Source organism: Rhinopithecus roxellana, chromosome 21, assembly GCF_007565055.1.
Source record: "Rhinopithecus roxellana isolate Shanxi Qingling chromosome 21, ASM756505v1, whole genome shotgun sequence".
NCBI classification, from domain to species: Eukaryota; Metazoa; Chordata; class Mammalia; order Primates; family Cercopithecidae; genus Rhinopithecus; species Rhinopithecus roxellana.
In genome coordinates this window covers 74,713,820-74,741,335 of record NC_044569.1, presented here as the reverse complement: position 1 = coordinate 74,741,335, position 27,516 = coordinate 74,713,820, and the positions used below count along the sequence as shown (strand labels likewise).

The following is a 27,516-nucleotide window of genomic DNA, read 5'->3' as shown; positions in this document are numbered from 1 at the left end:
GCTGACATCTTGGAGTAACCACTTTGTGCTGAGTTCTCAGTGCCTGAGATATTATCCTAGTTAGGTAAACCATGGTAATATTTCACATTCTCCTGACTGATTGAATGTTTAACTTTTCATCTGTTCCAATGGTGGAAGTGTAATTGAAAGTAGACCTTACTAGTATCAGGAACTGGAGAGAGAGAAGAACATTTAGTATAGGAATCAGAGTTCTAGTGTACCCACTGCCTTGATTAAGGAAGCAGTTTAACTTGGGTTTTTCAAAGTAGCATTGGGAGAATTAGTTGTATAATGCTTTAAAGCAGCTTGAGCTATTTAAAAAGAGTTACTATTATAAATACGATAGGGCAATTATAATGGAGAGATGTTTGATCCATGGTCTGTTCTTAGATTTTCTTTCATAAAATATACCTACCTATAATTTAAAAATTAGATAGTGTACTTACATACTCGCATATGTTGTAGTTTTAATTTTAATATTGATTTTTATGTAATTAAAAACATTAATTGGCCATTATAATTTAAAACATCTATGCCCAGATTTTCTTTCCATTCTGATATGTTATTTAATGTTTGGGTGGAGTAAATAATTAGTTTTAAAAAGTAAATTAACAGGTGCATAGTTTGGAGTTTCTATTATTCCAGAAATCACTGGTACTAAAAATGTAAAAATGACTCTTAACTTTCTTCTGTTGCACTATCGGACTTTGATGTTACTGCTTTCATTAAGGGTTGTAAGGATTGTCCTTTTAGTTTTTTCCCACATCTGGAGTTTTAAGACATTTCCAATTTATTTTATATTTGGTAATTGTCAGTAGGTCATTCATAGAACTCATTAGAGCAAATACAGCAGAGAGAACCCTTGAAACTAGGTATTTGCTGCCTCTTTAAAGAGTGTTTCAATCCAATGTCTGGTAGTATTAAACCGCAGAAATTAAGTATTTTTAATTTCAGGGAAGGAAACTATTATGTTTCAGTTCATTGTTTCTATAACTATGAGATAGGTGGTTTTGTTCTCATTTTAGAGATGATAAAACTGGAACTCAAACATTTTGAACATGATGAGAATCCAGAATAAAACCATGTTTGTTATATTCAAGTTGGGCTTGACTACGAAGCATACGGGTTTCTCTCTTTATCAGACTGCAGCCCTTTTTGTATAATACCCAGAGAATGAATATCACAATAAAGAAGAGTTTCTCTCTACTTACTTTATTTTTTTTCTTTAAATAATTAACTTTTGAATTACACTCTCTGTTTAACCTTGGCTTTAAATATTTTACTTTCTTTTGGCATCTGAAGCCAAAACATAATGCTTGGTTAAGATTTTCATTCATTTTTCATATGGTCTCTAGGAGAGAGAAAACATTTTAGAAGCATTCACAATCAGTTTTTAAAAGTTCTTCTAATTGTTTTGATCAACAAATAATATGCTGGTAAGTACTTCAAAATAATATATGAATCTTGAAACATAAAATACTTTCTGAAAGCCTATAAACTCTCAGGCCACAGACTACACATTTTTTTTGAAACTCTTTTTTTCCGTATTCTTCAGTGTGAAAGTATATGCAAGATATTCCACCACCAATTTTTGAGAAGTTTTAATGTTTAATGTTCGAACATTTTCCATATTTGAACTTTGCATTACTTTTTCTCACACTATGATAAAGTTATTTGCCGTATTTTAATGTACATGTCCATATCTCAAAATGACCCCCTACAGACAAGTTTCAGTGAATATTCTGTAGAGTGAGTACAGATACTGATTTGTTTGCTGCTGGGAAAAACCTAGAACTATTTTACTTGTAACTTGACCTGTTGTTGGTGGGTAGATACACTTGGCTTGACTGTAATCTTGCATGAAATGTCTGTTTGTTGGGAAACTATTAAGTGGAACTTGAAATTAAGGACTAAAAAAATACATGTACTAAGTTTAAAGGGGATATAATCGCCCCACCCCCGCTTAACATAAATCTTTAATAAACTAGAAACTGTGACCACTTTGTTATTATTTTTCCTTTTGTTGTCTTAATTGGTTAACACAGACATTCAAAGTCTGAAGTTCATTCTTTATGGCTCTCAGGTTGAGTAAATAAAGAAAAGTCTGTTTTTGCAGTGAAAATATTAGCCTTTGGCACCCACTCTCTTGGTAAAGTCTGTTTGGTGTCAACACCTCCACGACTGGGTTCTAATATCCTGCTTCCTGATACGATATTTTAGGGAGCTAAAAATTAAGATTAAATATGTATAAATACACACATATATGTTTACTTTGTGGAAGTGTCAAATGCATACAGAAAATTGTGCATAGAAGTGGACAGCCTGCTAAATGTTTCTAAATGGAACATACTAGTTAATCACCACTGAATCAAGACAGAATTTTACCAGTACCCCCTTCCAATTTTAACATCCTTCAATAGTAACTATTTGACTACCAACAGCATGATTTTTTTGCTTATTTATACTTTATGAAACCATATTCTCTTTTGTGTCTGGCATCTTCCACTCAGTATGCAGAATCTTTCTCATATTTATATCATATGTATTCGTAATTATCACAAAACTACGAAAGACTTATGGACACTATAGAAATATATTGGAGGTAAGGAGGTTGAAAATTGGTTTAAAATGGAAAGATTAATCGTTTTTTGCAGCTAAAGGCCACTTGCACATTTATGGTGTCAAGCCACTAAAGATACCTTTTGTGAGTTTTCTTACAATGTCTTTTGCCATAGTTCTGGTAGTTTGGCAATATCACTTCAGCCAGATGCCAAAGACATTTAGAATTCTGTTAAGTTGTAGTCTCTCTTGTCCTTCCTTTTATTAGAAGGAGAGTGGAGACAAAGAACTAAATTATCTTTTTGACCTGAAGTTTTTAATCAGAAGATTTAGGTGTTAACAGACTCTAATCTTTTCAGCCATGTTTCTTAATGCGTTCTCTGAGCTTACTAGTGACCCAGTTTTCAGCAAGGCTTTTACCCAGTTTGTTTTTTGTTTTTAATTTTGGAAAGGTTACATTGAGGGGTTTCTAATTCCACACACTGTGTGTATCTGGGTTCCATTTACCTTTTTTTATGTTTGTGTATCTTTTTTAAAGATCTGAGAGTCTGCCAGGAGGGATGCAGGTTGCCCACATTTGTCCCAGGATCTATCTTTCTGGAGGCCTTTTCTGTTTGTAATGGTTTAATAGCTCTAGATTGCTGGTAGAGGATTCCACGCATAATGATGAAGACTTAAGGAATCAAATTCCATAGGTAATTGCCCACCAAGGATTTGTTGGCTTCAAAGCTTCTCTAATTTATTTATCTTCTTACACTTGTGGACTTAATTTTACCATAATTTAAAGATTGTGCTCTTGGTGTGGCCTTAGCTTATTGATAGGTAATTTGTATTTCACTTGCTTTTGCCTCCACACATTGGTTTTCTACCATAAAAGTAATTGTGTACATACAGTGTTTGTGTTTGAGGGCATTACGTCTTATTCACAGTGCTATCTTTACTGTTGGACAGATAAGAACATTTGGGGAGAATATTATAACCATTGATTTAATTTACAAGTTGATTTAGAATTAAGTACCTTGTAAATGAAACCGAGTTAAATTCATGATTTGGTTTATGATCCTTCCCTTTATTTGAGGTCTTCTTGATGAAGCTGTGTTTTAAAGGGAGATAGCGGTATACTCAAATGTAGATAACAGTGGATTATTTTGCAGATTGCTTATAACATTTTAGGGTAGAAAATAAAGCATTTGAAAGGTTACTTTAAGTATTTATATATATATAATAGATACTGTCAAGATTGTGATTCCTTATTTTCTTGAATCTTGGTTCTTCATAATTAAAATACAGACATACATATATATGTGAGTGTGTCTGAAATACTCCTCTTTGGTCGGTAAGCAGTCATATAAATTGAGACCTGTCCATTTCCGAAGACAGCTTCCTCAAACCTCATACTATGTCAGATACTATTTATCTGTTTGTGTTTTCACATATAGATATTTTACTTATCTGAAATTTACTTTTCTATGTGTTTTGTGGAAGGAGGTCTTGCTTTATTTTTTTTTGCCTAGATTTTGTATACATGGTGATAGATATACACACAATAATACATTTAGCATTTGTTAAAGTTTCTGCTTTTCTGAACTGAAATGCTTCTTTTACCAAGTACATCATTTCTGTGGATTTCTAAATCTTTTTCTGTTTTTTCTCTTACGTTACACTGACTTAGTAGCCTGAAGAAGCAGTGTGACATAGTGGTTAAGATTGGGAACTCGAGTCAGATTTGCATTGGTTCCCTGGCTCTGACACTTGTTTTTTGTGTTGACTTGGACAACACATTTGATATTTCTGTCTCAGTATGCCCATCTGTAAAATGGGGTAATAAATACTATCTATCATAAGGTTGTTATGAAGAATAAATGGGGGTGTGTGTGTGTGTGCGCGCATATATAAATCACTTAGAAAAGTGCTTTCAGGCTGAGTGTGGTGGCTCACAGTTGTAATTCCAGCACTTTGGGAGGCTGAGGCCAGAGGATAGGTTGACCCCAGGACGTTGAGAACAACCTGGGCAATATAGTGAGACCTCCCTCTCTACAAAAAATAACTAGCTGGGTATGGTAGTGCACACCTATAGTCCCAGCGACTCCAGAGGCTGAGGCAGGAGGATCACTTGAGTTAGTAGTTCAAGGTTACAGTAAGCTGTGATCACACCACTGCACTCCAGCCTGGGCAACAGAGGAAGACTGTGTCTCTAATAATAGTAATAATAATAGAAAGAGAAGTGCTTTCATATAGTGAGCAAGATGTTGTATATTTATTTGAAGATTTGGGGACCTGGTCATTACCATTGTTTTACACAAACACAATCAATGGGTAATGTAATTGTTTAAATAAGTTTGAGCACTTAATGCATGCAAGACTTTGTTCTATGTTCAGTGTGACAACCAGATAAATTATAGCTCTGCAGGGACTACCTACTAGCAGTGTTCCATCAACCACACTTGGAAACCACAATTGAAGGGCAAATATTTTAACAATCCTCCTTAAATTTTAACAGATGTTATCTAGGCTGATACAATTCCACTGTCTTTATAATTAGGGAAAGGAATTAGTGTATGTAGAGTGTTGATTCTGCCAGTGATTTGATTTGGAAACAACAGGTATATCAGATAGGAGCTTTTCTGGTGTCTCCTCCTAGATCTGTCTCTTGCTTCTGTAATTTAATTTTTTCATATGCTAGTAAGGATCCATGTGTGCGCACGTGTGTGTGTGTGTGTGTTTGTGTATGTTTTGAGACTAGGCTAGAATCAAAGTTACTTAGCCTCTGAATGCTTTTACATGATGATGACAAGCCGGTAGAGGAGAGGGTTGAGTGTAATGGTACCGTATTGGTTGATGCCAGCACAGCATCTGGGAAAACAGGGAAGGTGGATTCATTGTTCTCATAGATGCCGATGGTTTATTGATGATTAGATGCAGGAAATGTTGCCTTTAACTTAGTATCTTTCTATCCTAATAATAGCTTTTCATTATTTTAGTAATTACTATGTACCAGACACGATACAAAGCACTTTACATGTGTTAACCCATTAAATTCCTCCCCAATATACGCAATTTACATATTAGGATACCAAAGCATGGCACGGTTATCTGAGCTGTGCAAGGTTGTTTTGTTAAATGTTGGAGCTGGGGTTTAAATGCAAGTAGCCTCATGTCAGGGCCTGTGTTTCTAGGTTTGATACGTATTTGAATATAGGCAGAAAAAATATGAAAGCAGATTGACATCCATTTGTATTTTTTATGTATATATATATGAAGATCACTTTTTAAAAATAACTTTTTATTGTGAAGTGTGATATGATAGAGGAGTCTATAAAGCATATGCGTACAATTTAAAGGACAATTAAAGCATATAAAGTACATCCGTATAACTACCACCTGGTTAAGAAAACAGAATATTCCTACTACCTTGGACATCCCCAGAGTACTGCATCCATTCCCCTCTCTCCTCCCAGAGATAACTGCTGTCTGGATTTTTCTAACATTTATTCATTGCTTTCCTTTGTAGTTTTATCATCTATGTATATATTCTTTAAATATATAGAGAGGAGACAGCTGGGCGCGGTGGCTGACAACTGTAATCCCAGCACTTTGGGAGGCCGAGGCGGGCAGATCACGAGGTCAGGAGATCGAGAACATCCTGGCTAACACAGTGAAACCCCGTCTCTACTAAAAATACAGAAAAATTAGCTGGGCATGGTGGTGGGCGCCTGCAGTCCCAGCTACTCGGCAGACTGGGAAGCTGAGGCAAGAGAATGGCATGAACTCAGGAGGCGGAGCTTGCAGTGAGCTGAGATTGCTTCACTGCACTCCAGCCTGGGCAACAGAGCGAGACTCCGTCTCAGAAAAAACAAACAAACAAACAAATATATATATATATAGAGAGAGAGAGAGGAGACACGTTTTTATATATGTGTATACATCATGCATAGATGTATACATGTGTCATGCATGTGTATATATAATGTATTTTTCTGTGATTTGCTTTTTCTACTCAGCAGTATGTTACAAGATTCAGCTGAGTTGTGTAGGTGTCATTTGTTCATTTTCATTGCTGTAGAGCATTGCATGCTATGAATATGGTACAATTTACTTATTTGGTTTATTGTTGATGGACTTGGGTGTGTGGTTTCAGTTTTTTGCTGCTGTCAACATTCTTATGCATGCCACCTGGGTATAAATGCCAGGGATACTCTAGGGCTGTGTTCCCCAAACTTAAATGAGAATCACCAGAAAGGTTGTTAAAATACGGATTCCTGGCCCTAGTCCTGATCATCTGATTCAGTAAGCCTTCAGTAAAGCCTGAGAATTTGCCTGTCTGGCAGACTCCCAGGTGATAGTATGGTGGTCTGCTCTTGGATATGTACCAAGGAGTAGAATTGCTAGATTGCAAGGTATTCATGTTTTCATCATTACTAGCTAATACAAGATTGTGTTTTCCATACTGGTCTGCCAGCACTATGTGCATAATTTCCCCCTAATTTTAGGATACTTGTTGTAGTCAGACTTCAACATTTTAAAAAATCTGGTGGACTGCATAATAGTGTCTCATTTTGTCTTAAATTTGAATCTGGTTTCTGATGAGAGTTTTTGTATGTATTTTGACCTTTTGGTTTGCCTTGAAGTGTCTGTATGAACACTAGCCTGTTGGATGAAGTTCATAACTTGTTTGTAGCTTGACCTAGCTGTGTGTTGCTCATTGTCTTCACCTAACATTTTCAGTCATGGCTTCTATAGGTGTGTTTTGAAGCATTGAGAACCTTCTAGGTAGCCGACACAGGGGATTAATATTTACTGAGTGCTTACTATGAGCCAGGCCAAGCACTTGACCTGCATTTTCATATAATCCTCACATCAATCCTCTGCAATAGGTAGACGTTATTATCATTATCCATTTTCCAGATGTCTGAACAGAGATTGGCTTAAACCACTCACCTGAAGGCACACTGCTGTGAGGTGGCTGGCCAGGGCTTTAACAGTGCTTTACTTTCCTGCTAACAACTTGGCCAGTTCCCTGAAAGTCTGCAAAAGAATGGACGCAGTGGGAGCAAGATTAGTCTGTTCTGGACTTTGAAGGATTGTTGCCTGAAGGAGGATTTGGACTTTAGAATGAGGATTTAAAGGATCTCAGTTTCATGGAGCAAACTCTGGGCTTAAGAATGGGAAAATCTAACAGATTGAGCCAGATTCAGGATAGGCTACCAAAGAAGCAGGTGGTTTCTGCTGCTCGCCATGCAGTTTCTTGGTGGTGACTTGGAGATGCAAGTATCTGATGAGCTGTTGATAGTTCTTCCTGTGAATCACACTGTTTTCTCCTGACCTCACCCCACCTTGGCCTAGTTCTGTACTCAAGCAGCAATCTAGGGGCATATGTGGCTTTCTGTTGCGAGCACTTGTGTTCCCCTGAGTACTTGAGGGGTCTTGGTTGTGCTCCCCTAAGTACTTGAGGGGTCTTGGTTGTGTGCCTCAGACTCAGTACAGAGACATCCTAGTGGGCCTGAGGCCCTGCTGTCTGTTTAACAATGTTATTTGGACCTACTTCTTTTTGATCGTTTAGCCTTGGCCTTTGAGTGTTCAGTAAGATTGAGACTTTGTAGATAATTTTGTTGTCTCTGAAGGGACCTAAGCAATAGTGCTCCTTATCCATTTCAATTTTGTACAAATAAGACCAAAGCATCAGTAGATAGAGAACCAAAATTACAACATGTATTACTGATAAAGACAAGGTTAGAGAATGTGGCTTAAATCTTGCACATCTCAGATTTGGTTACCCTTGGCCTCCCATCTTCGACAGTGCTCCCATCTGGGGATCCTGCCCCCCTCAGACCTATAGCTTAACAATATTTGCATGACATAGGTGGTGTGGCTCTGACAGAAAAAAAGGTGATGAAGAGCCTGGGCTCTGTATGCCCACTTGCTTTATCTAAGTTGGCCAGAAGTCAAGAATGTTATTACTAGTGCAGCTCCCACTACATGGAAGTAGAGGATAAGGGTTACCCTCTGACGGTCCCCAAATTTTGGATTGATTGTTGAGCTCATGTTCTTAGTCATCAAGTAGCGTGTGCTTATTCCAAAATGTGGCAACTCCCCACTTGGAAGATCTGTAACTTTGCTTTTTTTTTTTTTTTTTTTTTTTTTTTGAGACAGGATCTCACTCTGTCACTCAGGCTGGAGTGCAGTGATGCAGTCTTGGCTCACTGCATTCTCCTCCTCCCGGGGTCAAGCTATTTTCCTGTCTCAGCCTCCCAAGTAGCTGGGACTACAGGTGTGCACCAACATGCCCAGCTAATTTTTGTATTTTTTGGTAGAGATGGGGTTTCACTGTGTTGGCCAGGCTGGTCTCGAACTCCTGACCTTAGGTGATATGATCCACCCGCCTTGGCCTCCCAAAGTGCTGGGATCCTACAGGCGTGACCACTGCGCCTGGCTAGCTTTACTTTTTATAGAGTTCCCAAACTAAAACCTAATGGGTCATGCAAGATGATCACAGCAGTAGTCTTAACAGTTTTCAAAGTTAGAAAGCAAACCAGGCTCTGCTCCTGGAAGAATCATCCAGGCGAAATTGTTTCTCAGTGTTCCACAGTAGAGAGCTCGTGGTAGGTGAGGGATGGACTGATAGTGGGCAGTCCTTCATTCTTAATTTTGACCTTTCCTGGATGCTGGTCAGTCTAAGCCTCTTGTCTGTAATCTGCAACCTTTGAACTAAACGAAGTTGATAGGGGGAAGTAGAAACATAAAGATACTGAATATGCTAGATGAGAAAAAAGGCACCTCAAGAAAGACGAGGACCATCGGACATTTCTGAACCTTGTGCTGGGTGACAGTATCTCAGATGCCAGCTTTCTGAAAGAAAACCTGGTATGCATGTGTTACCCCAAGTGGTAAATAGGAAGTGGTAAACAACCTCCCAATGGGAGCCTCTCCCCAGTTGGGTTTTGGCTTACAGCCAGCCTGTTCAAAACTCCTTTCCCTTTGAGACTTTCCCTTCGTGTCCCTTGGATCTGACTGCCCAGTGTTATCACCACGTTGGGTTCGATCTGGTGGTTGACTGGTGGAGCAGGTGTTTTCAGTCTCGCGCCCCACTGGCTCTTTTCTCTGCCATTTACTATGGAGTTGCTTTGGCCAAAGAAGGCCGCCTCAAGGAAAGATTTCTTGTTCACTTGTAAAGACCACTTGGTGGGGTCTGACCCTTGAGCCATTTGTCAAGCTGTCAGAATCCACACTGTCCCCACCTTGCCCAAGTGAGAGCCTTGCTAGTGCTCTTGAACTCAGTGTTATTAAAAAATAACAAGCATTGCTCATTGACTAGTCTTGAGGCAGTAGATGTTGAAATAATTCTCTTTTTATGCCCCTCGGCTTGTTCAAACTGAGGCCCATGAGCACTTCCAGAGTCCTGAGCTACCTTAGACCATTGCCAAGGCCAAATTGTGGCAGCCTTCACCCAGATTGTGGCATCCCTCACCCAAATTGTTCACCATTGGACTAAGGTCACTGTGCATCCTGCCTCTTTTCTATTCTAGGACCCTTGGCTTATAGTCTTTCCTGAGGTTCTGCTGTTCTTTTTCTTGAGGCACTACCTCTTAAACAGCTATCATTTTCCTGAAGATAAGCCACCCTAAGTGGTGGTCAAGCATCAAGGTCAAAATGCTCTGTGGTTTAGGAATTTAAACCTTTTGATGTTAAAAGCCACCTCTCCAACTATAAAAACCAGCCACCCTACAGAGTCAAGGCTATAAACCACCAAGTTAAAAAAAAAAAAAAAAAGTGCAGGGGACCGGGTGCGGTGGCTCATGCCTGTAATCCCAGCACTGTGGGAGGCTGAGGTGGGTGGATCACTTGAGGTCAGGAGTTCGAGACCAGCCTGGCCAACATGGTGAAAGCCTATCTCTACTAAAAATACAAAAATTAGCCAGGCGTGGTAGAGGATACCTGTAGTCCCAGCTACTCAGGAGGCTGAGGCAAGAGAATTGCTTGAGCCGGGGAGGCGAAGGTTGCAGTGAGCTGAGATTACACAACTGCCTGGGTGACAGAGTGAGACTTCCTTTAAAAAAAAAAAAAAAAGTGCAAGCACCCTTTTCCCACTGCCAGAAGCCCAAGTTCCTCCACGAGTACGTTCTTCCCCTACATTGGACTCCTTTTTTGTTTCTCAAGATCCCCGGATAGGTCACCAAGTGCTGAAGTCTTTCAAAGGGCCCAGTAAATAGGACCTGCCCTCTCTGTCTTGAATTCTGAACCAAGTGAAATATAAGCCAGAAGAATCAGAAGATACGAAAGGAAAATATCACTGTAGTCCTGACGAGCACTAGGCTGGCAGGCATGGCCTTCCTCTGTTGGCATGTCCCCCTTACTAACACTGAATCCCAGAATTCCAAAGACATGCCCACTTCCTTCCACTGCCAGATTGCTGCAGGGAATCTGTGAACTCCCAGCATGGAAAATGAGATCACCAAGCTTCTTTTCTGTGGACCTGTGACTCCCAGATGGGCGGAGTAGGGCACAGGGTTGGGCACCAGCTGCTCAGATTATTTCAAATGCAGCCTTCAGGTAAGTTTGATCCATCCCTCTCTCTTTAGCATAACCCTTTACAAACTTTTTAGTCTCAGGACTCTTTTACTTGCTTAAAAATTAGTGAGTTCTTCAATGAGCTTTTCTATTATAGATAATATCTATCAGTGTTTACCATAGAGAAATTACACTGAAAAAATTATATTTAATTCATTTAAAATATTAAACCAGTTGTATGTGTAACATAAATAACATTTTTTATGAAAAATTCATGTATTTTCCAAAAGAGAAAAACAAGATTAGTGGGAAGAGTAGCATTATGCATTACATTTTTGTAGTGTCTTTAATGTCTGGCTTAATAAGATAGCTGGTTTTTCATATCTGCTTCTGAGTTTTCTCTGTTAAGGTATCACACATAACATAGCCTCTGGAAGACTTCACTTTACACTTGTGAGATAATGAGAGTGAAAAGGGAAAATATGTTGTAATATTTTGGAAGTGGCTTTGATTTTGTAGATCCCCTGAGAGGATCATGGGAACTCCTAGAAGTCCACTCCTCAGACCATACTTTAAGAATTGTCATTCAGGATAAGACTGACTGGGGCAGTGGAAATTACTGGGAGTTGAGAGTTAGCAGAGTGCCTTCCACATTGAAAGAAGCATCAGGAAGGGAAGCAGCATTTCCTCTATGGGTTACACTGTGAAACTATCGAGATGCCAAACTTCAGTCACCAAAGATATCCAAAGGACAATGCTTGTCCTTTGCCCTTGAGTTGAAACTAGAATAGACCATATTAGCTGTGCAGCCTCTCAGCCTGCAGGGCTTGAAGATGTACTTCTTTATTGCTTGATCTATTAGAACACCACTGGATGAGGTGCTGCTTCCAGAATAAGTTCGGGAAAGGCTTTGAACTCTGGCTTTATGCCTCCTTTCACTGCAGTGCATTTCTGGAAGCTGTGTCTTGAATGTTGTTTTCTCACAAGAATAATGCTATAATTGGTTTGTGTTTATCTTATCAGGGACTCAGAATTACATAAATCATTACTGTGGCCAGCTACTCAAATTAAATCAGAGTTATGGGGACTGTAAACATCTGTAACCATTTTTAAAAACTGAAGCCATGCTCCAGGTTTTATGAAATGGGCCTAATTGTACATGAATACAGGGGACTCCAGAGCGAATAAAGTGTATAAAGAGTTCATTATAGACTATAATTATTCCTTCATCAATATCACCTCTGAAAATTAACATACTAGCCATGATAGCTATTTACTGATAATTTTCCATGTATACTTTTAGAAGAGTTTGGGCTGGGGGGTATGAGACTTTGATTTGGAGGATTTAAAATGTTTTTAAAAGTTTGACCTGATATCTTTTTTTTTTTAGTTTTTTCCATAGTAAACAGAAACATTGAAATTGGTTTATTAGCATATATCACATATCATATGTGAGAATCGTATTTTAGGAGAAAATTTATTATGGCAATAGGCAGATTTTTCAGTTTGTCTCAATTCATATAGGACAATTTCCAGCCCCTAGCCAGTTAGGTACTATGTGTCAGTGTATGTGAATGCTTCCTAATAGGCATTGTAGTGGTTGGGTTAAGGGTTATCCCCAAGGCCTTTTGATGCCAGTTTGAATAGTGTCCCTAAATTGATTAACTAAAAGACTTAGGGCAGTTTCCTTTAAGTTAGTTTCCTTGCCTGCAAAATGGCAGTACTAATAGCATCTACCTCATAGGGTTGTTGTGAGGACTATTTAAGATATACTGCATGGAAAGCATTGTAGCATGCTTTTTGGCACATATTAAGCACTCAGTAAATATTTGCAGTCACTGATACTGAGTGTATTTAGTTGAATGAATTTCCAAGTTCATTATAAACACAGTCTAATGCCAAGTGCTATACTATTTGATAACATTTTGAGTATTATATATCAGTGTATTGCAGTCTCTGCTGAGTGTAATGAGTTGACAGGACAGAATCAATCTGAGCCATGATTGGCCATCTCTCCTGGAATGCCATAGGCACTTCTGGAACTTTTCCTGACAGTTTAATTGCACAGCTGCCTGGGCCATTATCATTTGATAGTATTAGCCTTTTACCTGCCAATTAAACCTGTAGGTACATTGTTACTACCTGTTAAATTAAGCATCCACTTCGTGGTAAGCTCCTGTCTATCTTTTGAGACTCTACTCAAGAAAGCCTGGAAGCCTAGGAAGCCTCTTCTCACTTGGGCAGAAGAGATTTGGGATTGCACAAAGGTCTGTATGGATGTCACTGGATGTATATTTTCATATTGTCCTAAGCCTTGATAGTTTCTGCTCCTAGGAAGGTGACGTTCTAAACTGTATTTTGTATGCAGACCCAGATTTTTGTTCATCAAACTCTTGTATTGTGGTGCTGTCTTTCAGCTAAGAGTCCAGTTTCAACAGTTTGCAGGTTCCTGTGCCAGCATCAATGCTATTTTTGACTATTCTGTTTGTCCTTACTTGATTAAAAGAAATGACAATCAGAAAACTAAAATACTGATACTAGAGATACTCAAGGACACATTCTAATAGGATAATTAAAATAAAGGTGGAAATTACTAGGTGGTCAGATGGGGCAAATGTGTGACCTCAGTGCTGTATTCATTGAACCTAAGCTGCTCTAGAGCCCATCATGAAGGCAAGAAAGAGTTAAAAAAAAACCATGCAGGACAAGATAATCTCCTTCCAGAATAGTACTTGAGAAAGCAAAAATATTGCAGCTGTTCGGGGTTAAACTTCTGCACGTTTTAAGCATTTTCGCAGGGATGTGAAATTCAAAATGTCATCAGTGGCATAACTGACACAGAGAAAAATCTTTAAAGAGTGGCAGTAGCTCTTGAATAATCTTCTTAACATAGCCTCCAGCATCATGGATGGAATCCTGTGAGATGTCAAGAATCTGGCAAATGTAATTGTATGGTGAGAAATTGGATTAAAAAATAAAAAAAATTAGTCATGCCAAATGTTCTTGAACAGTTCCATTACTCTATCACCATGTACTCAACTGACCACCTTAACAGTGTCTTCATTAACTGTTTATATTTGCTTATGTCATTTGTAAGACATAACCGCGTAATGAAAGTATTACCATAGTTGTCGCCCTCCCTCTACTGCAGCTTCATCCCCCAACCCACAAATCACATATCATGAAGGGAATTCCACTTGTGCATCTTTTATCCTTGTTTGTGGGTAAATTTTCTTTTTTTTTCAAGCTGGGTTTCTTTATGATATTCCTTCTTTAAAAGATAATTTTAAAATATTTCTCAGTTACTTACAGAACAGAGATAAAAGTCTCCACAATAAAGGCCAGGCACGGTGACTCACGCCTGTAATCCCAGCACTTTGGGAGGCTGAGGCGAGTGGATCACGAGGTCAGGAGATCCAGACCATCCTGGCTAACACAGTGAAACCCCATCTCTACTAAAAGTACAAAAAAAAATTAGCCAGGCGTGATGGCGGACTCCTGTAGTCCCAGCTACTCAGGAGGCTGAGGCAGGAGAATGGCTGAATCCAGGTGGCAGAGCTTACAGTGAGACTAGACAGTGCCACTGCATTCCAGCCTGGGTGACAGAGCAAGACTCTGTCCAAAAAAAAAAAAAAGTTAATCTCCACAATCAAAACAATACCAGCATCATAATAGCTAACCCTTGTCCTGTAGTGGTCACGTATTGTTTTTTAAGCCCTTTGTATTCTTCACAACAATCCTAAAGACCGGTACTTTAGCTATTATTGTTATTATTATTATTACAGAGGAGGAAACTGAAGCACAGATGAAGTTACACAGTTGCCAAGGTCACACAGGTAGTAGATGGTGGAGGCTGGATTTAAACCTGAGCAGGTTTGCTGCGGAGTTCTCAGTCTTAACCCAGTCTTAACCAGTCACAACCCATTATTGCCCTTATTTCCACAAGAAATCGGGAGCAAACATAACGCAAAAGAAGGCCTTAGCTTTGTTGACTGCCTTTGGTAATCTCCCAAACAATAATCTGATTGTTACAAGATTGTGACTATGGAATCTCTGATAGGGAGAAAGTAAGAGATCAGTGTTTTAATCCGACATCCAATGGATTACATTTAAGAGTTTATGATAACTAACTTAGTCTAGGTTTTGGTTAGGCAGTCTTCAGAGCCAGAAAGAAAACTTATGATTTCCTTAGGTTTAGGCTGCTTTCAGAGGTGAAATTTTTAGCCAATAATCATAAATGATCTTAATGAGGAAGAGGATGAGGAGGCAGGGCAACTGAAGTCTGTCCATGGTGATTCCACATAGAATATTTAAGAGCTTGGATTTAGGAGTGACTTGGAGGAAATTGGAAAGAAGATCGAGTGACCAAGGATGACTATAAAAAAGAATAATGAGAATGGGAACTGAAAAGAGTAGTGGACTCAGGGCTTTAAAGCTCACAGCATTGAGACCATGGAAGAATTTGAACAAGAACAAAAACGATGTCCCTGCGAGTGCAGAACCGGAACAGAGAGACCAATACTCACAGGCAAGCAGAACTCAGCTCCTATTACACTTCTGTCCTCTCTAGACAACGAGGTCGATCTTCAGCCTGGGAAGAGTAGAGCAAATACTTGTAAGAGGAAATTGAAACTCAAGATAGGTGAGCTGATTGTGCGAGAGCACAGAGCGGCACTAAATGAGTTCAGATCCTCTGACCAGCGTGAATTTTGCACTGGTGGCCCGAGAGGACTTGCTGACTGCTTGAGGAATTGTGCAGAAGAGGAGAATTGCTAAAGGACTGGGGGTAGGGTAATGCTCTGTACAAAGCAAAACAAAAAATTCAAAATCAAGAAGATGTAGTTTTCAGAATAAAGAGAAGAGAGCATGGGATTAAGAACGGAAAAATCATGGTTTCTTTATTCCTTTTTGTTGTTGCTAAGCTATTGGATTTGAAGACTAGGGTCAAAAGGTAGCTGTGCTGTTTGGAGAACGTTCAGAAAGCTTTCCAGAGGTGAAGATAAGGGCTGGATGTGTGGCCACCACATGCAGCACAGGCACTTGTTAAATACACCGATTTATCCATCACACCTCTTGAGAGTCTGTTTTAATGAGTCTTGGGCTGGGACCCAAGAATCTGTATTTTAAACAAATGTCCCAGATTGTTTGCTGTGTTGAGTAAGTTTGAGAACTACCGGCCTGTATGGCAGATGCGCCATGAGTTGGATTCATGTTGCCCCAATAGTATTAATACTGTGATGACAAACAGCTAAAACATTGAATAACCATGTGCCAGACACTGTCCTAAGTGCTTTACACATATTAACTCATTTAATCCTCTCATCTGCCCTATGAGTTGGTGCCATCTTTAGTACTCTTGTTGTACAGATGGGGAACTGTTTCTTCTGAGAGGTCTCGCAGATAGCAGTGGGACTGGGATTTAAAGCCAGGCAGTCTGACCTGTTGGAAGTTCATGCTGCAATCACTCTGCTCTTCTTAAGACCTCACTTAGGGCCCTGGGGGTTGAAGGGGTGTGCCCCTGGGCAGATTTCCCCAAACTATGTCTGGGCATGTGACATACCCTGTTTTTAGCATCTAAGTAGCATCTATATGAAGACTTTGGGGTATCTCATTAGACTTTCTTGATACGTAAAGCTGGAAGGAATTACTAAAGCCAGCTGAATTGTTAATTTATTGAGACCAAATTTTGGAGGGTTAAATATAAATTGCTCCCCCTAAGGATCCAAAATCAGCAGCAAAGATAATAGAGGAGGAAGCCATAACTTAACAGTTGCCTGGAAAAAAAAGATCAGGGTGTTTTTGGTGGACTACAAGCTCAACGTAAATCACCAGGGGCTTTGTTGTGCTGTACCTTTTGCCTGGAATTCCCTTTTCCACTTCCCCCTCTTTCCCCTGGCAAGTTTTCAATCATCTTTAAAGTCAGAGCCTAAATGTCACTTCAGCTATGGAGTCTTCCTTGACTTCCGCGGACAGATTTATCATCCCATTCTTTCTGCTTCTTTAGCACTTTGTTCCTGATGTTATAGTTTTGCGATTATTTTTCCTACTTGTGGCACCCATGTTCACAGCCACTCAGCTGGAAACATGAGGGAAGGCATCATTTCCTCCCTCCCTCCCTCAGTGAGTCCCTGCCCAGAAGGCCCTATCGATCTTAACTATCTGGGTATTGACAAAATCTCCCCCTTCTTCATTCCTTGTAGCCCCTGCCCTGACTCAGGTCTGTGTCCTAGCTTGTCTCTCAGTTGTCAGTTGTCATCCCCTATCACACACACATTTCCCGCAAAGCTATCAGAATTCTCTGTCAGATGCATTCAGTCTGTGCTTAAAATCTGTCCCTGGCTCCCCCAGCCAACAGGATAACCCCAAGCCCCCAACCATTTATGATCTAACCCTGTCTAACTCTCCGGCCTCAACTTTTGACATCCTGCCTTGTTTCTTGGACTCCAGCGACACTGAACTCATTGTAATTCCACAGGCACTGTGCTGTTTCTTGCTGCCTTGTTTTAGTTCAAGCAATGACTGCCTAGGATGGCTTTCCTGACACCCTCTAGCGCCTTGCTACTCCAGCTCTGCTTGGGAAGCCCCCAGATTCCCTGCCCTGGGCTTTGCTCATATCCTCTGCGTATCTTAACCTCCCACATTAAGTCTTGAGCTCCTTAAGGGCAGGGGCTGTATCTTGTGTTCTGTTTCCAGTGGCAAATGAACACTCAGTACATGTTTCTTGAAAGATTGTATTGTAATTGTTGTACTTGGAAAGACTACAGAGTTTGAATCCTGCCTCTTTCTCTCTCGGATGTGAGGTCTTGGGTATTTCACTGTACCTCTGTGTGAGAATCTATTTGCTCATTAGCAAAATGCAGATAGTTTAACCCCCTCTTAAGGGGCCTATTGTGAGAATTAAGTGAGATAACAATGTGATACAAAACTTAACACACTATTGCAGGGATCTGCAAACTACACTCCTGCTGCCTTTTTTTTTTTTTTTTTGTCTGGCCAAGAATATGTTTTACATTTTCAAATGCTTTTAAGCAAGAAAAAGAAGAAGAGCATTTTTCAAGACTTCAAAATGGAATGAAATTCAAATTTCAGGGTACATGAAATTATATTAGAATGAACATAACCACGTTCATTCATCTACTGATTGTCTATGGCTGCTTTTGCACAACAGCAGATTGAGTAGCTTCAACAGAGATCCTATGGACTACAAAGCCTGAAATACTTGGTTTACCCTTTACAGAAAAAGCTTGCCCAACCCATGCACCATTCAAATATTAGGGAAATGCACGTTATTCACATCCTCCTCCTCATACCCACAGATAACTTGTTGAGGGTAGGATTCCTCTTTCTCCTCTTTGAAGTTCCAGAATTTCATCCTGGGCCTGGCAGAGTGATGACTTTATGTGGGAGTAAGCCTCAGGGACTGGGTTTTGGCTTTGTAGGATGCAGGGTGTTCCAAGAGTGATGAGGCTACTTGAGGAGACAGTGATCTTCATACTGATGGGAGTGTTAATGGGTAGGTAGATACCTCTTTTTCATGTGCTGCTGTAGAACAGGTTTTCTTAACCTTGGCTCTGTTGACATTTTGAGCTTGGCACTCCTTTGTTAGGGATGCTGTGCTGCGTGTTGTGTAATGGTTAGCGGCTTCCCTGCTGTACATATTTTATAATGAAAAAGAGAAAATATCAGAAACCAACTGAGAGCCAATAGCCACTAGTAGCCAGTAGCACCCCCTCGCAGTTGTGACAGCTAAAAATGTGTCTGCACATTGACAGATGTCCCCTGGGGGGCAAAATTGTCCCGGATTGAGAGCTACTATTGTAGAACATTCAGGCATTAGCTGTGTGTTAGATCAGAGAACCTCCAATGCCCAACAAGGATTACCACCACAGTGCAGTCAGTCCCCTTGAGGGAATTCTGCCCATCAGCTCTTGGTCTCCCGCAATCTCAGACCTGATATCATGCACAACCTTGTAGGGTTGCAGGGAGAATTGAATGAGATACTGATTTACCAGCACAGTGCTTGGCACAAAGTAAGCCTCCGCTATGTCCAGTTGGGAGCCTGTATTCATTTGAGTGCTTCCTGTTTGTTTTTTGAACTTGTTAACTTTGTTATTTTTTGACTGAAAGTTAAGAGAGGAAATAAATAGGGAGAATATATATTTCAATAATTTTATGGAGATTATTTTTAAGAAAATACATTATAGATTATTATTATATTGTGGATCCAGGATAATATTATTTTGTGGATCCATTTTGTCTTGAGGAAGAAGAATTTAGAAAAGTTTCAGCTATTTAAGATGAATATGAAAATTATTCAAAGTATGACATGACTTCCATGAATATTTAATATTGCTAGTCAGTATTTGTTAGAGATGTGCTTTAAAAGCATTGTTTCAGTAATTCTGATGGCCAACCTGGCCAGTTGGTACCCTTTTTTACATGAGGAAAATGAGCATGGAGAGGTTTAGTAAGGGGCAGCACATTGAGGACAGAAGGTCCCTTTTCTGAAATAAGGCAGAGAACAAAACAGGTGGACATTCACCATCTTCCTGTCAGCTTCGATGTGGCCCTGAAGTCCTATTTCTGTGGTTTTGGACCAGGAACTTGGTGCTGCTGATTCTCCTACCTTAGGGCAGATCCACTGGGAAACAAGATACAGTCATGGAGTTGAATAAAAGCTTAACGGTTTTCCTCTAGTCTTGAGACTTCCTTGATCTCCGAGTGCTTACTCACAAACCCACATACTCTACTACCCCGAATGCCCCCATTTGAAATGTGACCCTCATCTACTCCGTGCCTTCCATCGCTGGCTTCTGGCCAGTGCCTTTCTGAGCTTTGGCCTCACCTATCCTGGGCTAGCACCTGCCATGCCTCACTGCTCTTAGAAGCCTGGGCTAGAAGGGTGAAGAGGCAGACCCCTAACATGTTGGTGGGACACAGGTTTGCAACACATTTGTCCATTTTATATGGCAAACTGAGGAATTCCCTGTGTTTGTTTGGGTTAGCTAAAAGCAAAAGTTTTCCTTCACTCAGTTCCTGCACTGTGCCGGGCATGGACAGTACCTGGATGTTTACACGTGTCAAGTATCAAACTGTCTCCCAAACTTGATGGGTATTGGAAGCCTCACTTCTTATTTCTCAGTTGGTTTCTGATATTTTCTCTTTTTCAGTATGAAATATGTAGAGCAGATAGTTTGTGGGGTGAATACTGTAATTTGTACCTATGTGTCTATGCAGATCTTTACATTTTACCTGGTTTCCTTCAGAGTCTTTTTGAAAGAAATGAATTATTACAGATAAAATTGAAGCCACTCGTACAGTCTTTCCTGATGCCTTTCCTAGTTTTCCTTCCCCTGGGTTAACCACTATCCTAAATTTCATGTTTATCACTATGCTGTTTTCCTTTTCTTCTTACATAAGTATGTGTTCAAAACATTATGTTATCTTTTGTGTTTAAATTTTATATAAGTGGAATCATCAGTCATGATTTCTACTTTTTTTGCAAGATTTCATACTGCAGTCTTCAGTCTGAATTTGGGATGTCACACAAATGGGTTTCTGAACTTACTAAATAGTCATCTTTAGGTTGATTTATAATTAAATTATATCTTAATCATACATGGAACTTAAACTGACTTTTTGTTTTGTTTTAGTTTGTCTCTGAGATGTAGCCCTTTGGATGAATGTAGTTCCAGTTCTTCCATTTTAATGTTGTGTTTTTCTTTTGGCTTTGCGATAAGGTATTAGACCATTCTCCTTTTGATGGACATGTACAGAATCTCTGCTATTACAGTCATGCTTCAGTGGACATTCCTGCACATGGCAACTGGAGCTCTCATGGGGTAGTATTTCCTTAGGAGTAGGGAGGATATATCCACATTCTTCTTTCCTAGAGTTTGCTAAAAGTATGCCAAGGTGACTGTACCAGCTTCCACTCACACCTTTTAAGGGGATTGGTACTTCTTTATTCTTCACTTGATACAGCCTTTTCTTGCACATAACAGACTTAAAACTGCTTACTCATTTGATGGGCCTGAACTAGTATCTCACTGTTGCTCCTAATAATTTTTTGAGAATAAATACTGTGATATTTAATACTGTTTAAATGTAATTCATTTTCTATTTTCTTGGATTTGAAAAGAACAGTTTATTAGATTGGTCTGGATTTTTGCAACGTTAGTATTTGCAAAATTTCACATACATAATTCAGGTAGTCATCTAATTATGAAGCTGCACTGCATTGCTTCATCCAGACAGTTGTTCTGCGATCTCTCTGTTTCTGGGACTTCCCTTCCTCTTCCTTTCAATTTCTGGTTCTCACTAGGGTGGACTGTCCCTAATGCTGTCCCTGTGGCCACTGAAATCCCTTCATTGGGTAGCCTCATTCTACTCGTCCTTCCTCTGTATTTGAATCCCCATCAGTACATGGTAGAGTTTCCTATAATTAATGTAGATGCTACAGGAGCTCTGCTGAGGGCTAACTTTCCTCCAATTGTGTCAGTAGGGCTGAAAGAAGTAGGGAAACTAACTTGGACGGTTAGCTAGACAGCAGTAGATATGACTGAGTTTTAAGCACACTGAGTAAATTAACTGTGCATATGATGATATAAAAAATGACAGATACTTGGTTACTTTCTAATTTTAAGTGTAAACACATAATTGTATTAATCTTACATTTTTAATGTATCACTGTCCTTCAAGTTTTAGAAATATATAGTTTTGATTGGTTTTACTTGGTATAAAATACTATCTGTCCCACTGTTGTAAGTATATTATAATTTTATTTTTTAAATGAACATGGCATCTTGAAACCAGCTTTATAGAGAATTAGCTAAGAATATAAAAATCTGTATACTTGAATGTATACATTTTTCATGAAAACTGAAGTTAGTGATGGTGACTTGTGGAGCCCAAAGACTATTTGGCTGTCCCCCAAACCCCACGCCCACTTGATAGTTCTTCAGTCACAAAGAGCATTTTAATGAAAATGTTCAGTCCTTAGAAGAACCTAGAATGTGTATTATTTTGCTTTTACTGGACTAGACAAGTGGGATTTGTTTCTTCTACTCGAGTTATCAAAATGATTAACCCTTTGCCCTCTACATTCTAATTGTAAGCACTTGGAAACAAAGGGGTTGTTTGTACAAGATAGTTGAAAAAATGAGGCTTTATGCCAAGTGGAATGTTTCTCAGTTGAAGGAGGCAGCAATTATTGTACATAAATTTTTTTTTTTTTTTTCTTGTGTTGCAGGCGTCTGTAGAGGCTTCTGGTGAAATCGCATTATGCAAGACTGGATTTCCTGAAGACGTTTACAGTGCAGTCTTATCGAAGGATGTGCATGAAGGACAGCCTCTTCTCAATGGTACTATCTCAGAAGATACATTTGTACATGCAGTGTCCATGCTCATGAAACAAATTAGCCATTAAAAAAGTCTAAATCATATCTACTGTATAACAAGTATGAATTTTTCACAATCACTATGATGAGACCATAGGGACTTTATTTTAGGATTACAGAAGAGCTCATGAATCTCTTATATACATAATTAGAAGGCTCCTGATCTCTTGAAATCTTCAGATTTCTTCCGTTTTTAATTTACAGGAGAAACCGTTATGTAACTGATTATTACCATTTTTGTGTATACATTTTGCTTAAAGAATAATATTTTGAAGAATAATTATGAAACATCTGGTTCTAGTGGCTTTAAAATTTATTTACAGCAAAAAATGACTTAGTATTTTGAATTAAAGGAAATTATGATAATATTACATTAGATAAAATGTGAAGCTTTAATATATAGCTGAATTACAGTGAATGAATTTAACATGTAAAGTCTCAGTGCAGGAGTATGAAATTCATATTTTTGTTATGACATTGTTTCTAGCAATTACTAGAAAGCTAATTTAGTTGTAGCATATGTGAATTTCAAATATAGTCTCATTTCCCATTTAAATATGGATCAAGTTCATTATAGTTATCATATGGAAACTCTTGCCAATAAGTCTAGATAAAATCTGAAATAAAACCTAAGTATCAAAAGGAAGATTGAAAGCCCTTTCCTTTAGCTCTAATTGAAAGCAAATAAAATGTTGGTTAGTAGTATTTTCATGGACTTATTTATTATTACGCAAAATGTCATTGAAATGTGAAAGCAAGAAGAATTGATTAGTAAGTTGTATTTAAATTTTAATTCCCCACAAATCTTGCATATCTCTGAGGCTGTTTTAGAGAGCTGCTTTTAGAAAATCTGTGTAACCTCAACTAATTAATTTACACAGAGCTCTACCACACAGCCTTAATTGAAGTGTCTCCACAGAACTGACAAACCTTAGTGGTATAGTACTTAAGAATACCATAGACAGAGGACTTTGAAATGTAAATGGCCTCTTCGCTACTAACGTTCTTGGGTGCAGGTTATATTTTATTTTAATTTCTATTTAAATTAGGATTTGCTCACACCTGTGCTATCTTTCTGAAGTTGATTTTTAATTTTTTTAAGGCATGCTCTTGTCCCTGCCTCATTACATGGTATTTTAATGGGTGAATGTTTGAGTTAGTCTGTCTCAACACTGAATTGCTATCTCATCTGGTGGGTAATGGAGGTTTAATTTAAATCAGTGTACAGCGTTTCTTTAACTTAATATGGCTTTTGGAGTTCTGTGTGTGTGCCATTTTCTTTAAATCTTTAAATTATTACTTGGCACCCTAGAACTTGTATGACCTGTAAATGTGTATAAAATATATTGACATGATTCTGTAGAATAATTCAGACAGATAACAAAAAGTGGAATTGGTTGCATTTCTGCAGCATATTTTTGAGATTCATTTTTAAATGGGTAATTTCATTTTCTAAAAGCTTATAATTTGTTGTTTACAAGTAAACACATGGTGTGTCACTAGCAACCATTGATTTAAGATTAATTACTTTGGCACATTGAATAGTTTTGAAAATGATAGCTTGTTTTCACATTATTAGATAATGCTGGTAACAGTAGAAATTGGACATAGCTTTTTGCCGGTGTCTTTTTAGGATAGCTAGAAACAGGATTTTTGCTAAAGTTGTAAATGTGAAAGATTGAAAATATTTTTTACTTTCTGCTCTAGCTATCACTGAGAAAAGTATGTATAATGGTCTGTGGTAGATTTTTACAGTTTTGCTATATCCACTTGTTCCCAATTTTAGGTTGTAGCCTTTTTTTTTTTTTTTTTTCCTTGGACAGTTTCTCACATGACACTAATACTTTTTTCTTTATCATTCTCAGAGTATGTTAAAGGATACCAGCATCTTAAAGCTGGAAACATACTGTTTAAAATACTGATTAGTAGAAAAAAACAACTTTTTGGAAGGAAGAAAATTTACACAGGCTTTTGTGAAACATCAGCATTTCTATTCAACACAAGCGTGTTATCTCCAGTTAATGTTTCTTCTGGAGAATTGCTACTTAGGATAATTCTAGGTCTTTACCTTTTATGTCTTTTTGGAGTTTTTAGTAGAAGGATAATCCAATGCTATAGCTATACACTGAAGCCAAGTACCACACCATAATTGTATCTGTGAATTCTGTGTACTACAGTAAATCCATGTACTATATATTTGCCACAGCTGAAAGGGATATATTGCTAGGCCAACCAGAATGATGACTTTTGCCATGATTTTGTCATCTGTGAGTGTTTAAGGAAAGCAGTAATTGTAGATAAGAGGTATGTGGCAGTTTCCCAAGGCATTTATGTCATGGCATCTTCTACCATATATTGGTTGACTTTAGAGTCCAAGACCCTGTTGGAATCATAATTCCTAACTCTGGATGCTTCCTTTAAATTCCCATTGATGGCATATGGGGACAGGATGACAATAGCTCACCAATATGTACAATATACTTTCATAGGATACATCTGACACACTAGACTTTGTATAAAAGTTTAGTATATGGGTGTATTGGTGCCTTGAACGCTGATTATTTTTCCAACAATTAACATAATCTTTGCGAAAATGCTTGAAGAACATTGAATGTAAGGTAGAGACATAAGTTGATACTTGTCATGGTAGAAAATTATATAGAAGCAGCATGAAATGTACACACTGGACTGTGGTTTAAAGAGCATTCTTTCCTCCCCATTTCCCTTTTATTTTTTGCTGGTGTAATGAATTTTACCAAAATAACAAACTCAAAGAACTATCTGTACCCCTTCCATTTATCTTCTAGTTTTTAACCGTGTGGTTTTTGTGAAATCATAAAAAGGGTGTTTTGTGATCAACCTTTACATTTTATGTAATATCACATGAATACATTCACTCTTTGAAGATAGTTCTGTATTTTAAAACATGGCTATATAGGTCTTTGTCCCATTTTGTTAGCAAAACCAGATTCTGCTTAACTGTGCCTCTATTTTTGAACATACAGGTTGTTTCTAATTTTCCTCTCTTATATATAGTGCTGCTATGGAGATTCTTTTTAGAGATCTTTGATTTTTCTTTAGGAATTTTTTTGGAGGGGAATTTGTGTTCAAAAATAGAATTACTAGGTCAAAGGGAATGTAGAGTTTGACAGTATCTTTTTTCTTTGCATTTTGTAGCATTCTTCATTACAAGGCTTGTATGTTCTTTTCAGCATCCTCATCACCATTTAATTTCATAATGTATTGTCATTTTGCTCTTTCCCCTCTGGTGAAAGTCATTCCTTTTTTATCCCATGACATATATATATATTTGCTTTTATAAATTAGGATCAATTTTAGTGGTTTAGATAGTCATTTTTACATTGCATTTTTATATTCTGTTTTAAAAGCATTTATGGCCAAACTCTTCATTTTAAAAATAAGCAAATTAGAGCTCAGAGATTATAGGCTTTTCCCGTGATTATATAGCCCCCCCTTTTTTTTTTTTTTAATTTTACTTTAAGTTCCGGGACACATGTGCAGGACGTACAGGTTTGTTACATAGGTATACATGTGCCATAGTGGTTTGCCGCATCTGTCAACCTGTCATTTGTGTTTTAAGTCCTGTATGCATTAGGTATTTGTCCTAATACTCTCCCTCCCCTTGCCCTCCACCCCCTGACAGGTCCTGGTGTGTGGTGTTCCCCTCCCTGTGTCCATGTGTTCTCATTTTCAACTCCCATTTATGAGTGAGAACATTCAGTGTTTGGTTTTCTGTGTTAGTTTGCTGAGAATAATGGCTTCCAGTTTCATCCATGTCCCTGCAAAGGACATGATCTCATTCTTTTTTATGGCTGCATAGTATTCCATGGTGTATATGTGATTATGTAGTTCTTTAAATTGTCAGCAGCAGATCTGGAATTAGAACCCAGGTTTCCTGATTTCTAATTTAGTTCTGATGATGCTGATGATAAAAAACTATTATGATATAACACAGAGAAGGGATCCAGCCTAAATATCCAGTTGTGTTATTGCCACTTTATTTTAGAGCAGGTCTTTATTCCCCATTTACCACCACGACTTGTGTGTTAACTAGATATGTTTGGGAATTGGGGAATATGTTAAGCAACTCCTTATAATTAAAAAACATCTTTCAGTTATTATCACTGTTAGTATTTTGTGCACACCTGTTTACAAGCAGAAGAACCTGGGGCTTTTGAAGATAATACGTAGTCCTTAATATTTAACTTACACTCCACTGACTAGGAAAAAAAAAACTCTTATGGTAACGTATTTCTTGAAAGTAAAATAACTGCAATCATACATTTTCATTTTGTCACTAGCAGTGTATCTAACACTATGAAATAACAACCACACTGTGACATTGCAGAGAGGATCCTGGGCTGTTTTTAGTGTAGATGTCAAGAGTGATATTCCTGTGTGTTTAGCATTGGTGGTCTGCATGCTTAGATGTTTCTCTAAGTAAACTCCTCTGAATCTGGTCAACATAAATAGCAACCTGCAATTACCATGAATATTTTCAGTAATCCATTCATGCTCACCATCTCTGGGCAGCACATGATGATTATTTTCAACTAGATGGAATTTGATTTAGATTAGTGTGCTTACTGATTGAGGCTTGTCTACATTAACGTGGTCAGAGGAAGCTGCAGTATGGGATCTTAAGATAACAGAACTGAAGTACTTTTTATTAGTTTAGTAGGACTATGCAACCGTACAACTCTTCTATTTTTTAATAATATGAATACTTTTGTATGATATATTACTAAATTGGGAAAGAGACTTGAATTATCTGTTATTGAGTGCATGGCTTTTGTTTCTGTGTGTATTTTTATTTTTATACATCTTTTTTGTTATCAAATGTGTAAATGTTTTAAAATATTTGAAAGGTAGGTTTATAAACATCTTGTTAATAAAGCCAGCCAGGCCCTTGCGCTTTACAATTTCCAGTTGATTGTGGAAAATGGTACCAAGACAGAGATTGTTCTCTTGGATATTGATGATAAACTCTAAGGAGGAAAAAAATGAATTCCCGTCCTGCACATTCTCAGGG

General features: G+C 38.3%; 1 protein-coding gene across 1 annotated transcript in view; it reads left to right on the top strand.

Annotated features, from left to right (window-relative positions):
• CDH2 (cadherin 2) overlaps nt 1-27,516 on the top strand; it is a 222,683-nt gene that overhangs the window by 7,286 nt on the left and 187,881 nt on the right. Inside the window, exon 2 of the mRNA XM_030926084.1 lies at nt 22,316-22,427. Within this exon, the coding sequence (XP_030781944.1) occupies nt 22,316-22,427 (112 nt within the window). The remainder of the gene's footprint in view (nt 1-22,315; nt 22,428-27,516) is intronic.